Consider the following 16945-nt stretch of genomic DNA (forward strand, 5'->3'; position numbering starts at 1 on the left):
GTTCATTTCTGTGTAATTGCATGTAGGCCTATGTGAGGACAAACCTGAGGAATGACGAAATACAAATAACCGTTGATCTATTTGTGAGCAGCAAGAGACAGAGCAGTCATGCAAACCATTAGCATCACTCAGTGCCTGTGTGAGAATCAGAACATTGAAAAAAACAACCCATTAAGCTATTTAACTCTGACTGTGTGAGAGAGTGTGTGTGTATGTTTGCATGTGGCTGATACCATTAACTGAATAAACCATGGAGTACGATTGGGGTGTCAAATGGGTTTGTCAAAGTGTTCTGCTTGGCAGTTTCTGTCCCCTCCAATGTTGTGACACACATACTCAAAACTCTCTGTCTTGGTTAATTATTGATTGGTTTGAAATGTGGCATCATTATTCAACCCTCTATGAAATGTTGGAGATAAATAAATATAGAAACAAGCTGATGCATGCCACATGGTGAGTTTACCATGATCAGGGTTGTCTATGACAAAAATGCAGATTGGTAATGTGAAAGAAAACAATAAGGATTCCAATATGTAGGTTTTGATCAAAATAATAAAGAAAATAATTTGTCTAAGCTCATGACTCTTACACATGATCTTATTGTTGTTGTTGTTGTTGTTTTTTAYATTATAAAAGCTATCATTTAAAAGACCAGCATAGTTGAGGATAGCAAATAACATGGTGGTGGTATTTTACGTTTAATAAATTTCTTGCCTTTTCCTCCACCTCATTTTTGTGGATCAGTTCACATGTCCATGCCTTTTAACAAATTCTGAGGACACTGGAAAATTTCTGGTTTGTTAAAAAAACAGTGACTTCCAGGCAGGGGAACACTTGAGGGGATTTTAAAGCTGATATGCATCTGATTTCCTTATCCAGACAATTAGAGGGGCCATTGTGTTTATAGTCAGGGTTGATAATCTGCAAAAAAGATTGTTTGTGTAGGGTAAACAGGTTCACTGATTTCAGTCTGGTCCAATCTGGTTAAGTGACAACATAATTGGTATTGAGAATCTAAAATCTGCACTGAACCAGTGGTCTGTGAAGGCTAGTCTGTGACCAGACACCTAACCAGGACACGTAGAAAGGAAATGAGGAAAATGCCAGGTACTGCCATGTTACAGCTCACAGTGACATAAAAACTAAAACAATCAAGTACAGCGTGTCCCTTATGTATTTACATTACCTTATTTTAGTTCATTTCCATTTAATTTTGTAAAATAAATTTATTCCTGTGCTTATGTGCTAATTGTGAAATAAATGCTGAAAACCAAAAGAGAACGGTTGGACATGGATGTAGGTTGGTTATGTCCACCAGCAATGAATGTGTAAATTATTTGGTTTGGYAGGTGCTGGCACATCTGGAATATTCACCAGAAGGCAAAGGTGGTGGCAGCTGTGAAACAAAGAATACTTCTTAAGCCCWATTTGCATGGGATRAGCATTATCTGGGGACCCCATGTAATWAATAAATTACTCCCTAATGTCTGTTTTTTTATGTGGCACATTCACACAGGACAACCAAAGTCTGAGATTTTGCATCATCCGGACATCTCTTGGATATGAGATTGAAGACTGATGAGTTGATGTATTGCGAGGGTGTGCATGCCAAAAGGGCTCCTCAAAGGCTGCACAAACCATTCAACCAGTTTGTTTGTCAAGGTTTTGCTCTCCTATTTACAACATTTCATAGTTTATAATGTGTTCTGCCACATGCCCTTTTGGAGAATACTGCAACGCAAGTGCCAAGTATAAACACCTCCACCAYTGGCGAGAGTGCCCGTCATCCAACGCGAGAATCCAAAGCGCGACTGTAACCGAGCTTGTGCTGCACTACGGCCACAGCTCTGTGCTCAGCGTCAGCCAGAATGCTACTAATAACATGTGGTCCCTATAACCAATTCCATCAGAATAGGGCTTTAGATGTGTTGGTCAGCATCATCAGCACGCAGCAAAGATTATCAAGGGTCACATTGTGGGTTTGCATGAGGACGCAAGGTTTTATTGTGCAACTATCCGGCAAGTGGTGTGTACAGGTGTCACAGTAGCTTGTTGTTGGAACTAATGAATATGTGAAGCACCCACACATGGTGAAGGTCCTGGTCAGTCAAAACAGATGATTACAGAGCAAAATTGTCATATTGTGATCCAAGTCTGACCGAATCTCATAGAATCTACATCTGGGTCATCATGTGTCATCCTGCTAATGACTCAGCAACTGGCATCAACCAGACTACAGGTTTATAGACTGCTAATAATATTTGATTTGAGACTGTTGCATTTGTAGTGGTGTCATACCCAGGAGATAATGGACAAATGACGTGATGCATCATTATTAGTGACATTACAGTGTRTGACTATTGTATGAACACATGGTGGCACCAAGAAGAGATGACCAAATCCTGCCMATGTTGTGAAGAAGCACACTGATATTACTTCTTACCTCATGGTGTGAATAAACAGAGTATTTCAGAACAGGTTTCAGCGAGACAACACCTGTCCACGCACAGCATGTATGTCTCTGAACTGCCCGAGTTATGCCGAAGACCGTCTATAACTAGCCTGGTTCCCCATTTTTCTCCAAATGAGCAAGTGTGGGTTCTGCTGATATATCAGCTAAGAGACCTGCAGTGCTTATTTGCTGGCYCTTGAAAACCAGTTGTAACAGCTGTGGGCCACCTTGCAGGAGGAGAGTACACAATGGCTGTGTGACCTAATTTCACACAAAATCGCTGCTTGGATCCAGGCCTGGTGGTGGGGGGCATACTCCACTGGCATGATTTTACTGCCAACTCTGCTATCCATTTTTATTTGATATTGTAACCATTGCAATGCAATCATGAATTTTCTATTCGTTTTTATGTTAGTAAGTGTATTTTACCAAACACACAGTGGAAAATTATGCATATGTCCTCACAGAGGTTGTTGTGATGTCAGTCAAAAACAATCAATTTGTCAGTGATGCAAAAATAATAGAAAATGTGAAGTAAACTATCCTTTATTACAGGCTAAATGCTATAAAATGCACACAATGACTTTCCCTGGCATTCACTATTAAAACATAATAGTTTAGATTCAGATTGATTTTCTCACATTTTTTTCTTTTTTTATATGACCCTCATTACCAGAAACAACTCCATTGTTACTGTGAAGGTTGGCACTGAAGTTGATATTTTCACAAATACTCACACTTGCTTCATTCTGTCTCCATGGCAATTTAAATATAATCTGTCACGACTTTTACATAATGTGTTTTGAGTCAGACTGTTCACCTCCTGAGGACACCTTTACACACCTCACTTTGCATCAAGAGAAACACAGCAAGTGTTTGTGCAACACCAAAACGGTGACCACTGGCATAAGAAAACCCCCTTYATAGAACTGTCTTAAAAAGGGTTTTCCTAATTAAAATGGACTATGCAGATTTTATCAAAAGACCCTTGAAGCCCCAGTCATCAATTGAAAATTCATTTTATTTTATTTGTTATGCTGCAAAGGTGATAGAAAAGGTAATAATGCACGACTTCTTATTAAGACCCACCAAACTTGAATAAGAGGCATGTTCTTTTCTTCTTTTTTATTTTTTTTTGGGAAACCCCAGCTCAGTTCTGCAATCACTTCAAGTTGTTGCCCTAAAGGAAGACATGATGGCTGTTAAGGCTTTCTGGTTCGATTGCTATCAGGAATTCAGTCCAGCCATTCTTTCACATCAATTCACAATCACACAAGGTCACACACGCACACAGAGAAAAAGCAAACATAGCTATCTGCCAAGTTAAACTTCCTGGTGGAGGTTCGGTGCCATCAATAGGCTTGGCTCTGAGACTGAGCCAGCCACTACMATGCCGCCCACAGGCTTTTGCAAACGAATACATAAATACAAATCCACACACAGACATTCCTTCCATGCCAGTTTCACATTGGGCTTTATTGTAAAYCCTGTCTGTCTCCTTTTGAGAGGTGAGAATAAATGTAGGGGATGAGGATGGGAAGGATRGTGAAGAAAATTTACAGTACTTTAAGGGACACATGAATGATGCAGAAGGGAAATATGAGTTAGATCAAATGGAGCAAATGACATATGGGTGTTTGGCAATTCCCCTAGATATACTGTACTTARGACCCACAGAGGAAGCAGAAATAAAAGAAAAGGGAAAATGAAAGGAAAGCATGTAGAAAGTATCACTTCTCTTTACCAAGGTGATCTTTCCTACATAATCTAGCAGGAAAGCTGCAGAAAAAAATGGATCTACAGTATTTACCTTCTGACAGGCAGAGAAACAGGTTAACAATGGGAAGAATCGGRATTGTTTAATCAAAGACGGATGGTTGGGGCTGTCGTGAGGAATAGGTTTGTGTAAGTGTTTGTCAGATCAGAGAATAATGAATTTCAGCTCTGCGGGGAAATAAAACCAGTGAGGTGACTGTTGTGCCTCGAGCAGCTCCGCATGGAAACATATAATGACAGAGTGGGTGTCACTGAGGCGGCTTTCATATTTTAACACACAATAGAATTCAAGACAGCACTTAAAGGCATCTGAAGTCTTAAGACATTTTCTGTTACATGCCTTGTCGATTTGATGGGTGGTAATGTAGTGATGAATGAACAGTGTTACACATCAGCTCAGCTTGGGTCAAGGGAGGGAAGATAAAGCTACATGACAGTTGAGCTAAAAACAGAGATATTTATGCTTTAAAAGTAATGTACAACAAAGGATGACAAAAACGAGCACCTAGTAAAAGGAAAGGCTGATGACAAACTCAGAAATAGTAAAAATTAAAAACAAATAAATGACGAAGTATAGATAGACAGACAATTAAATGAACACCCACATTTTCTGGTGGAGGATAGTAAAATTGCAGCCATGACAAAATAAAACTCCGGAATAATTAAAACCTATCAAATCTGCAGAAGTGGAAAAAGGATCAAACAGTCATCTAGCCTTTTAATTGTATTTACTCACCAAATCAAACAGGACCAGGCGCCTCACGCTGAGTCACTGCTGTCCTGAATGACACTTTGGCTGCGTGTTTAAACAGATTCAATGACAAGAGATCTGTAAAGCTGTCAACCTGATTCTATTCCAGGTCTGTGTGGTGCTTGATGAAAAGAAATCAGAGCAGTTCCACTGAGAATGTCAGGCAATCTAATGACATCATTGTTTGCTTTTGTCTTAATCTGTGTTATTGGTTCTTAATAAAGACGTATTTGATTTTTGTTTTATTTGTGTGCATTGTTTTGTATGTTGTTTTGTTTAGACTTACCCATTACCATGGAGAAAAGAAGTCAGACTGTCAATAAGTTTATGATTGATCAAATTGCCACTTTGCCAATATTGGTGTTTAACGAAGCCTCCCAACTTTTGTAAAGATGTTTGAAATTTAGAAATGGAAATAGGTTCTGACCAAATGAGAGACAGTGCATTAAAATTTAACATAGTTTTYCCCTGTCATAATATCCAATGTTGCTGTCTATTACAACTTCAATGTCACATTTTTCACTATTTTATTTTATTTGGGAAATAAACTTGGCTGAAAACTATTTGTCTTTTAGCAAATTTTCTGTTATACATAATTGCCTGTGTTTATCCTATGTCCACATCCTTTGATATGACAAAGATGTCCTTCAATTCACACACCTACAGGTGATTTGACAGCATTTTTTTTACTAAAATTGCCAAAACATCAAAACAAAATGCCTGTTGCAGAGATAGGAGTATAAAAAAATTGTATAGTTTTTCTCTCTCTCTCTTATTTGTGAAAGAATGAAGTACACTTCATCTGAATGCTGAAAGCATACACTATTTGTTTTTGTCACAATCGTGCCACACATGGGATATATAAACCTGAAAAAAGAGTATGTCTAGAATTATGATAATTTATCTTACAATAGTCCTTGAATACTGTTAATTGAAAGTCTTTTATCATGATTTAATATGTACTTTATCAAGAGTAAATAATGTCATTTTAGCTATCTACTTTTTTGTTACTAAATCAAAATCTGAGTAACTGTTTCTTCATTGATAAATGCATTGATGCTGGCTTCAATGAATACTGAATAGCCTATGCTGTTCCTCTTTCTATTACAAATTCAAACTGTAGTATTTTGTTGTGTGTGGGTTGTTTTTAGAATCCCTGTACTGATACTGGTATTTTTATGTATTTTTGTCTTTGTCTTGGCAGGATGATTCCATCCAGCAGCAACGACTTCCTGGTTCGAGACCTTGCGGCCGGGCGCAGCTATGATCTTTGTGTCCTGGCTGTTTTTGACGACGTCATCACATCSCTAACTGCCACGCGTCCTTTAGGCTGTCTGTCCTTCACCACCGACACAGAGTTCAGCCAATGTCAAGCTCTTCACAGCCACTTCTTGGGCGGAACTATGATCATCATCATCGGAGGGATTATCGTCGCGTCCGTGCTCGTTTTCATCATCATTTTAATGATTCGGTACAAGGTGTACAGCCACCAAGGCACAGGCCACGGAAAAGCCACCATTGCTGCGGCAGTGCCAAGACCACAGAGCAATGGACAAGGAGGCAGTCAGGTACAAGTCCTGCCTCATTCAGCTTCAAAGATGACAGATAATCAGGACGAACAGGCGCTTTTGCCATCCAGGGCCATGTCGCCCAGCAACCCCGTAAAAGACACAGTGGCACTGGTCGAAGAGGAAAGTAGTGGACAGTTCGCCATGGCAAAGACTGACTCCTTGTCTAATGAGGAGCTGCTCTCACCAACCAAGGCCCGCTTCTCTTCCAGGGTTGCCATTGAGATGAAAATCAGGCCGCCGTCTGTCGCCAAAGAGCCCTCATCTCCCAAGGAACTGGCAGGTAGAGAGACAGAAATGGGGNCAAGGAAGCCAAGCGTGGAAGGGAGCATTTCAGAGGGGTGAAAGCATTTGACAAAAAAGAAGTGGGTGGAGACATACAAAGAAGGTACACAAAGAAGGCAAAGTCAAACAGAAAGGGATGTAGGAAGACAAATAGACAATGTGCAATGAGAGAGTGTGAAATTGAGCGAGATAATAATGGAGCGAAGAACAGTGAGAAACTGTGTGAGTGTGAAAGAATGAATGAAAAAAGAAAGACACCATCCTTGGGCTCTTAAAATATATTAAAAGAGACAAAAGGTGAGAGAACCYTCTGTCTGTAGAAGTGTATTTTCCTAATTTTATTTGGAAGGTTTGAATACTTTTTTTAATCTTTAAAGGTTTGTTCTGTTTGAAAAACTCTTTCAACAAAAGCTTGCAAACAGAATCACACTTATTTTGTGCTCCAGCAGATCACAAGGGTTAACTTCTTAACAGCAGAACACTTCTTAGGTGAATGTTTCTGTCATATCCATTAAGTTGCCACACAAAATCCCAGTGTTTACAACAAAAGGCCAACCATGCAGGATAAAAATCATTTCAAGGTTGTAAAAATATTTTCCTCCTAAAACCAGTGACAGTGTATCACGACTTCTTTTTGACTCTTTGATAACATTTTTTGACAATAATAGCAGTGAGATGCAAAAACATATCAGACTTTTTAGAAATCAGATTTTTATATTACAATAATGCAAGATAACAATATGTTATTCAAAGAAGCAATGAACATAATCAAAGCTCTTCCTTCGCCACTGAAATGTAATGTTTGCAAAAAACTGTCAGCATGTCAGAAACAAAAGCTTTGGACAGATTGTTTAAATTAAAATTTACTTTTTGACATATGATTGATCATGTTTGGTTGAAAATTTTGACTTTGACAAATGGAAAACAAACCAAGACATACATCAATAAAATCACAACAAAACAAATGTGTGGCCTTAGACAGTGCAGCTGAGATGAATGATGAGTCATGTCTTTCTGACACCTTGAGATTCAAAACACAACGTCTGTACTGCTGACAAAAAAGTTCTAATGAGGTTTCAGTCAGCTCAATATAGCTGTTTGAAAGCTAGTGGTGAGCTGTCAAAACAACTTCATGACAATGTAACCATGAAGTCCATGGCTTAGGTTATGGGTAACGAAAACAAAACTTGAAAAAACTGTATTTTTTTTCTTGCAAAATTGCAGAGTAAATGCTGAGTAACTGTGCTGAATGTTGTTAGAGAAGCTGCAACTCATTTGTTAAAATTAAAACAACCAAAACATAACCTAACTTAAAAGTAACAAAAACCATAAAACACACACACACACACACATACAAAATAAAACAGTACAGTAGGTAAAAGCTACAATGAGCAGAAAAGTAGCTAAAATGAACAGAGCTGTAAGATAAAGCCTAAATTAGCTAAATTAAAGCAAAAACCTAATGTTAGCAAAACAGTAGCTAAAATCTGAATAAACAAAACAGTAGCTAAAATATTATAATCATAATTAACATGTAAGATTAGCAAATTAGTAGATAAAAGATAACTGTAGCAAAACTGACATCAAAGGCTAAAGTTAACCACTCTGTAGCTAAAAGCTAGAAGGAGCATAAGAAGACAAAAACAGAGCAAGGATAATTTTACAAAACAGATTTTGGAAAAMAGTATTGCTGAAAGAACTGAAACTATCTCAGTCTATTTCAATGTTTGTAAATTAGCTTAAATAATTAAAACTTTATAAAAATTACAAAGAACAACTTATATCACACTAACTCAGATTTAACTAATTGAWGAAATGTTAAAAACACAAAAAGTATTACAGTAAAGTAGTTTATTTCTAAAAAAAAATCAAAATGAAAATAAAATGTTTGTGCAGAATCAGCATTCAATGCAAATTACAGTTGTGCACAATTGTCACAAACTTCCTGATATGAATCCTGAAGCAGCTGCCTTACTCTCTGTCAGCAAAGGCTGTTAGATCAAACTTTCATTTTATGTAACCAGACCCTCTTGCCCTGATTCAAATTTCCCACATGACCTCCCAGGCTCACCAAGTTCGCTTGAAATGCTGAACAGTGCTGTGTTCATATAAGAACATGTGAAAATTATTTCCAGATATATCTTTTCTGCATTAACCCTGCACCGGTGTTCTTCCCCTTCAACACTAATCCACTCAGGAAAAAAGAGGGGTTTTATTGGAACGAATAAATGGAGACACCTTTTCACATGAGTGGCTTAAACAGCTGAGCCGAAATACTTTATCAGCTGTTGATAATGTCATTCAATTGCCCTCTGTGAATGAGTTGAAATGAGGTGTTATTGAGCCTCCTGGTGATAGCGGCGAGAGAACAAACGATATGAAGAGCATTAAAGAAGCTCAGCCAAGCAAGTTCAAGGAAAGGTTTCTCCCGTTATGAACTTTGCAAGCCTTCAAAGTTCCTACACTGTTTGTATCTCAATTGAATGTATTCAACATTGTTCACATCGCAGTCAGTAATTACTGTGGGAAAGAGGAACTGGAGAAAGTTTAGACTTTWTTTTAAATGTCACACTATTGAATTGCCCACGCTTGATCATAATTGGCTTTAAACATTTGACTTAATTTTGTTCTTATCTCTGATTAAGGGGTAATTTATTACAGATAGCTGAGTTTGTGAGCTCAGTTTGAGGTTGTAGGCCACAGTGGAGTTACAAAGGAGGAAAGTCGGGGAAAGCTCATTAGAGCCGTATGTAACAAGACAGAGAGTTTGCAATGTGTAGTGAAGAGTTTCCTCTTCTTCCTCTTCAGCGGTGAGGTGCCGCCATATGCTCAAACTCATATTACCCCTACAGACTTAATTAACAAACCTAACCTTGTCTCAGCCTTAAATGACTGAACAGTGACATCCGGGAGATTCCAAAGAGTATCCCAGACATGAAAGACACACAAACCAGTTAGTGTAATGTTTTCTCTTCGGCCAGGRAACGGGGGAAATAAGGCACTACCATTGGCCTTTTAGGTTCTTTGTTTCCACCCTTTGATTCCAGGATCATTTGCACTTAGAGGGCAACCTGCAGCGAGCAACAAAACTACTGCCTTTATACAAAGGCTGCTTGGGTTCCTCGGGGCGTAACTGTGTCTGTGATGTGTTTCACCGATTGCTGCATTGCAGAAAAAGACAACATTGATCTGATCCGAGAAAAAGCYGCTGTCGTTTTGCTCCTAAGAGACTGAGTAAAGAAAAATTAAATCAAACATAAAGCAGTCATTTGTTTTTAATTTCTAAACTTTTTTTGTTGTTCTTAATTTGTATATTCATAAGTTGAGTTATTTTGTTGGTAAAAAATAGCTTATTTTCTTAAATACACGGTGTAAAATGCTTAAATAAGAGACCAAATTATGCTCAAGAGATCGATTAAATTCCCAGATTTGAATATATTAATTTACAGGTATGTAGAGTTTACCACACATATGTCAGAATTGATCCATTATCTGCCCCCCCCCCCAGTAATTATCTTACTGTTTAAAGTAAATCATTACAATTGATAAAATAGGTGTCTATCAGAAATTGAACTAATCATAAGAAAAAAATCCATTCCCAATGTTTTTAATCAAGTAGATTTTAAATTGAAAAAAGCAGAGCTCTCTGCCGTTTCAGTTGAACCTAAACTGCTTCACATGAAATTTTCATGAACATTAAATTGAAACTGTTGCACTAAATGGGGAGCCCAAACTGTCTGGAGCAGGTTAGGTTTTGTCAGGCGCTGCTGAAGGCAAATGATTCGAGGTAAAGGTTGGTCCGTTTTTGTTTGTTTATCGGTTAGCAAAATACCTCATGAGCTGCGGGAAAAATCTGAAGGAATTCCTTAGGATGTAATGAGTGAATACCTGTAGCTAATTAGAATTTAGCTTAATTCAAGATGGCCACCACAGCTAAGTGACATTAACAAACCCAAGACTGTCAAGTCAMGTCAACTTTATTTATATAGCACATTTAAAAACAACTGCCGTTGGCCAAAGTGCTTCACATACTGCAAACTGAAAACAAAGCATTACTGACAGAACACAAATAATGATAAAACCATAAAAACAGACCAAATAAATAGGGAAAACAACGCTCATACTACATTAAAAGCTTTTGAAAACAGATGTGTTTTAAGAAGAGATTTAAAAACTCCAAGAGTTGAGGCCTGTCTGACATGAAGGGGCAGCTGGTTCCATAGTTTAGGAGCCACAACTGAAAAGGCTCGGTCACCTCTGTGGACCAGTCTGGACCGCGGGACAGCCAAGAGCAAATGATCACTGGATCTAAGAGATATGGAGGGCACATAGGGCTGCAGGAGGTCAGACAGGCATTCAGGAGCCAACATTAACAAACCCAAGACTGGCTTTAACTCTGTCAGTTTAACAGACACTGGGCCTCATGCAAGAACGTTCGTATTCTTTTCCTAAATTTCTCTTACTTTTGTTCATACAAAGGGTTCATACGAACATGTCATGTCAGATTCAACAAACTCTTCTATCTTCAGGAAAAGTGTGTAAATGAGCTGCGTAATTTACACCTGTTCTATCCAGCTGCTCGTGCACGCGAGAGGAGATTAGCATAATTACCTCCCCAAAAACACCGTATAAGTCTGTGTTTCCTGCCTCAGATACAAGGAAGTGTCCATTCATGAAAATGACAGTGAAAACTAAAAAGAAAAACTTTACGAGTTCAGAGATTGAAGTCCGTCTGTCAGAGATCCAGAAAAGAAAATCTGTCATTTTTAGCAGGTCAGCTGTGGAATAAAAGGAGCTGCTAAAAGTATAAACAACTATGTTAAATCATTTTCATTTATTCAGAAGCCACACAGTCGCGCACCGTGTGCACCCCCCACCCCACCCCCGCGCGCGGTCTCAAGTGGTCTCAGATGCAGTTCTGAAATAAGCATTTTAAAATGTTTTCAAAATAAGTCTGGCACTTTGGAGAAAATCCAGGACTCACTGGAGGGATTATGTATCCCCTCTGGTCTGGGAACGTCTCGGTGTCCCCCAGGACGAGCTGGAAGGTGTCGCTGGGGAGAGCGGGGTCTCCTGCTGCCCCCCACGACCCGATCCTGGATAAGCCAGCSAGACGTAGAATTTATATTGTTAGTCTAAATTATTACATTTAAAATTATAACTCTAATTCAAGCAGAATAACCTATTGTCAACATAATTATAGAGTGTAATTTATTTTCAACTCAAAATATCTTCAAACTAACGAAATGTAAAGTTATTAGGGAGGAAAACCCGTCTGGATAACAGCAGACTGACTGCTCGTAAAATATACAACAGATCTGGACCACTCGTGAATTTTGTTCGTATCTGAAAAAATCTTAGAATACGAAAACATTGGTGAATGCCACAAATTCTCCTAAATCACTCGTACGCACAACTTAAGAACAAATCTGTGTGAACGAACGGTTCTTGCATGAGCCCCATTGTTCTAAATGACCATGTTCTAGTAGCTGATTGTGGKTTTTTATTTTTATTTTATTTATTTATTTATTTTTTGCTTGAAATGTTGACATTAAGCATTAACCTGAGTACTTTTTSTCTTGTGGATAAATGAATTTTTCAGAAAGTCTTCATTGGATAAACACATACAAATCATTGACTTTTTGAGTCAATCTACTGTAATTCAAGATGACCGACACAGCTCAGCGACCTTAGCAAACATCATGTCCATAACTCAGGCAATAACTGATGCTGATGTTAGTGTGCAAGTACATTTATATGAATATTTATATACATACTGTATACAYACAGCATATAGAATGGTAAATTCGTTAGTTATTAATCATGAATAAGCATTGGTTATGTTGGTTTTGGAAATTATTAGACTTTATGGATAAATCATTGATGTGTTCATTTATATCTTATTAAGTAGGACTCATCCTTACTCAWTGACGTTTTCATGCTTAAATAACCATTTTTATATGCTTAAGTAAGACTAAATATGTTGTAGGAATAATAAAGTGCAACCCAAATAATGTCTTACCTGTTGCATGTATTTCAACAGCCTTAGCTTGAGGAAAGTTGCATTAGTGCTGAACAAACTATCCATGAGGGGAACCAAGATGAAAGTGGATTGTTGTCATACATGTTTATTATTTTTTTTTAAAAGTAATTAACCCATACACATGATCATTCAGAGAAATGCTATTTCAAGAAGAGCTAAATATTGTCCGTTGTCTGGGGAGAAAACCTCAGTAGGTTGAAACCCAAACACCATCTGCATTAGGAATACATGATAAATATATCAATCTTGGTTAACTATAAGGCAAATATGATGGTGACATTTACATCTATAAAATAAGGTAAATCTGTTTGTCTAAAATCAGGACGTGTACCATCAGGGTCAATTAATAAAACCCTGAAGGTCTGTGCATGTATGTATGAGTTTAACTACCCTGAGCTAGTGCAGATGTTTCTACAAGGTTAGGCAGAATAGGAAAAAAAAAATAGCCCAACCCAACCAAAGAATGTGAGTGCGTGTGTGTGAAGTGTAAGTGTGCGTGTTCTTCCCCTGGCCCCTCCGTGACCCTGTAGCCTGTCTGTCCTCCTTGTATTTTAATCTATCATCACTCCCTTCATTGTCATCTCRTATGCCCAACCTCATTCTTCACTGCCACCTGTCTCTGTGAATTCTGCTCTCAGTATTGCMAACTTTCCCCCACCTCCTCCCGCCTTTCCAAAGCTCACCACGACGTGCTTCCTCCCAGTTCTTCCTCAGTTTTCTGGCTGCCCTGACGTTTCCTCTCTCTTCCTCTTCCCACATTTGTTTGTGCACTGTTCAGCTGTATTCAAGTCACTGTTTTTCACTGTTGCTTATTATTTCTCTCCATGTCTCTTTGCTTCCTTTTGCTTCGTTTCCTTCTCCGTTTTTCTTCTGTCTGTGACTTTTGGATGCCTCCAGCAGCAGMTGACAGGCGGCCTCGTGCTGTCGAATGGAGGAACTTTAAGATCTGAGGGTCTTTTGGCCTCACAAAGATATCCTGCCAACACTACACTTAAAGAGTAATGACTTGCACACCATAGATAGTTTCCTCCCCTAAGTCTTCTATTCCCTTATTGCTCCTCCTGACTTGCACTCAACTAATCCTGCCTCTTTCCTGTGCAGCATGCTGCCAACTGACCCTTATCTTGTGTTGCTATTTAATCAGGTCAGTTCTTTTCTTTTATTTTTTTGTGTTTTTTTTTCTTTTACCACTCACTGTTTTATCAGCCTCCCATACCACCTTCACCTCTCACAGTCCTTCAATCTTCTATAATCCACTGCCATATGGCAGAAAGGAGAAGAAGAAGAGATTGGAGTAAAACAGTGAAAATATGCGGTGGTTGCAACGGATGACTAGACTTTGAGGCTCCATTCTTTCACCTAAACAATATCCAGTAACAKTACATACAGTAAATTCACCTGAAATGTTCCACTGGTGACAGGTTTCCTAAAAAAACACAGAATGTTGTCAGGACAACCTGCTGCTACACCACTTCTCTGCTTTCAACACACTTATCCTTGCATTTATCTATAACAAGGCAGCAATCATTCTAAAACATTTCAATTACATTTTATTATTTGTGTGCTGAATGGAAACTAGTCTATCAGTTTTTGTTTTGTGTGACGTTTGGAATTTTGGCCCAGAATGTCTAAAAAACACTGAATTGTCAGTGTTGTCCTTTTCAAACGTCTTGCTTCAAGCCAAGGTTGATGTTGGAAAATATCACATTTAAACCTTTCTGTTGCAAAACTCTTGTATAGGAGTTYGTGTAGTTTTGCTGCTCCGTCTTCCTTCAGGCATTGGGAAAGTCTCAAAGAGTATCAAAGTTTCATTCAAGGATAAACTCCATTAACTTGATAATGGTTGAGAGCAACCATAATCAAGAAAAAAAAAAGAAAATAAATTAAATAATGTCTCCAGGGATTTATATGAATCAAAACATTGGCTAGGATAAAAAAAAGTGTTGAAGCTTTAGCGTGCTTTAAAAGGTCAAAGTRTGGGCATTTTAATACACAATTTTTTAGACCTTACATGACTTAAGTTTGTTTTTTTTTAGTTATTTGCGTATTTTTTTCTTACCCAGTCCTAGTTTTTTATAAACCTGTGTCACCCAATGTTCTACTCCAGATTCCTAATTTCCCCCCTACCTTCCTGTTCTAAATATTCCCTTTTTAACACAGATGTGCTTTTGCTCTTCTTCCTCTCCACATGAAATAAGCTGATTTTTTGTAGCCTGTATACAAACCTTGATGTTGTTTCCGTCCTTTTTTCCAGACCCTTGATGCTGTTCTGCCAGATGTGGAAAATAATCACCACCACCAGAGGGATGAAGCAGGTGAAAACTYAAGATAAAAAAGAAGAAAAAACAAGGCCCTCTCGCTCATCTCCCTGCATCTCCTGTTTCCTGCACCCATTACTTTGTTTCTATGGATATTATGGTGTTATGAACCTAAGAAATCCGTTTTTCTTTCAAGTGCTTATCCTGGTTCACACCTYTGGACCGGATTGGATGGGCCAATCAAGACCTGGTGACAGTTGGGCCATTTTTGTCATGCAATGGAAGGGCATTTTCACTTTCAAACATCAAAATAAATGGGAAATGGAAATGTTAGAAGGAAGTCATTTGCAACATTGAAAATGGAAGAAAAATTTGCTTCACTTTGTCTGGGGAAGCATCAAGATACAGAGACACTAAGTGGATGGTAAAAACGGAGCCAAAATGACAGAAAATGAATGGCTGAGCATCAAAGGGATTTTGGATCTATAGAATATTAAACTCCAGCAGCAAGCAGAATGGACATTATGACTGACTTGACAGAAAAGTCAGAGGAAAACACTCTTTAAGTGGGTTTGGGGTTTGATATAACTCTGACATGGTGTGATTTGCACTTTATTAATTAAAGCTAAATCACACAACACTGTCAAACGCTGATGAACTGACCCGTTCTTTGAGATGGGTCTAGACCACACCTGGACCTTATTTTCTCTTAGTTAGAATCAGATCTTAAAAGTATGCACAAAACCTGAACTTGAATGAGTTTTTGCAGACAGAAAAGACTAAACACGGACTCAGAGGAGCAAAAACTGGAGTTTTTACACTGATGTGCTGCAGGCTAAACTGTAGAAGACTGCTCAGCCCTGTTTTCAGTTCAATACTCTTCGTGCTTTCGGCTATAGTTGGGATTGACAACCTTGTGGAGGTTCACTGGCATCTCTAACTGCACTGCAGGCCTGCTTAAACAGGTGAGTAATCTGAAGATTAGTTAATTAACCTAACTAAAACAAGCAGAACAGAATGAGAAGCTCCTATAAACCAAAGACCAAAGTTCAGTAATTACTGTGGCATATGGTCGCATCAGCAGTCGTTGTGGGCAGCCACCACTATTGGATCTGGCCCGATAGTTCAGATACATTCAGACTGTCTCAGCTACAGTGAGAGGTCCGTAACCTAATGAGGGTAACACTTTAACGAGCCCCTCTCTAATTGCTGTCAGCTAGAAAATGAGAGAACCTCCCTGGATAAGCGATGTGTTTCATTAGTACTTATAGTGACAGTGTCACGGCATCCCCACTTCAGTTAGTTTCTTGCTCTTTTTAGTCTTCCTGACTCCCTATCTCAAACACATCTCCCCTGTTTGTTCATTCAGTGTTTTTTTATCCTTTTTCTCTGCCCGAGGCAATGACTTAACACCAGTGGAGAATTTAATGTGTTAAAAAAGGATATGATTATGTGAGAATAGTACAGCCTTAAGGAAGTACTTTGACTACACAAGAGGAGGTCAGTAATATCCATTAGTCAAATAGAACATAGACTGGTGTCTGATTGGGGAGAATTGAACATCTCATCTTGCTTTCAAAATGAAATTACTCTCTTAAATGAGATAATCAGCAGCATATTCATTTCCCCTATTTTCCATCATTGAATGTGAAATTATTGATATTCTTTGAACATTAAACTAAAAAAATGAACATGTGCCTTTTACTAAATGGAAAATGAAAAAATATAATAACAATACTACTACTACTACTACTACTACTACTACTACTACTACTACTACTACTACTACTACTACTACTACTACTACTACTA

The 16945-nt window shown here is 38.3% G+C and overlaps 1 protein-coding gene across 4 annotated transcripts in view; it reads left to right on the forward strand.

Annotated features, from left to right (window-relative positions):
• zgc:172282 (leucine-rich repeat and fibronectin type III domain-containing protein 1-like protein) overlaps window positions 1–16945 on the forward strand; it is a 214729-nt gene that overhangs the window by 180451 nt on the left and 17333 nt on the right. The window contains exons 9-11 of one of the 4 annotated variants that reach the window (XM_014005338.1): window positions 6184–6830; window positions 13773–13873; window positions 15130–16098. In XM_014005338.1, coding sequence (XP_013860792.1) covers window positions 6184–6830; window positions 13773–13825 — 700 coding nt within the window. In that variant the 3' untranslated portion in view covers window positions 13826–13873; window positions 15130–16098. The remainder of the gene's footprint in view (window positions 1–6183; window positions 6831–13772; window positions 13874–15129; window positions 16099–16945) is intronic. The other 3 variants (XM_014005339.1, XM_014005341.1, XM_014005340.1) reach the window with 3 other exon arrangements.

Source organism: Austrofundulus limnaeus, unplaced genomic scaffold (genome assembly GCF_001266775.1).
Source record: "Austrofundulus limnaeus strain Quisiro unplaced genomic scaffold, Austrofundulus_limnaeus-1.0 Scaffold29, whole genome shotgun sequence".
NCBI classification, from domain to species: Eukaryota; Metazoa; Chordata; class Actinopteri; order Cyprinodontiformes; family Rivulidae; genus Austrofundulus; species Austrofundulus limnaeus.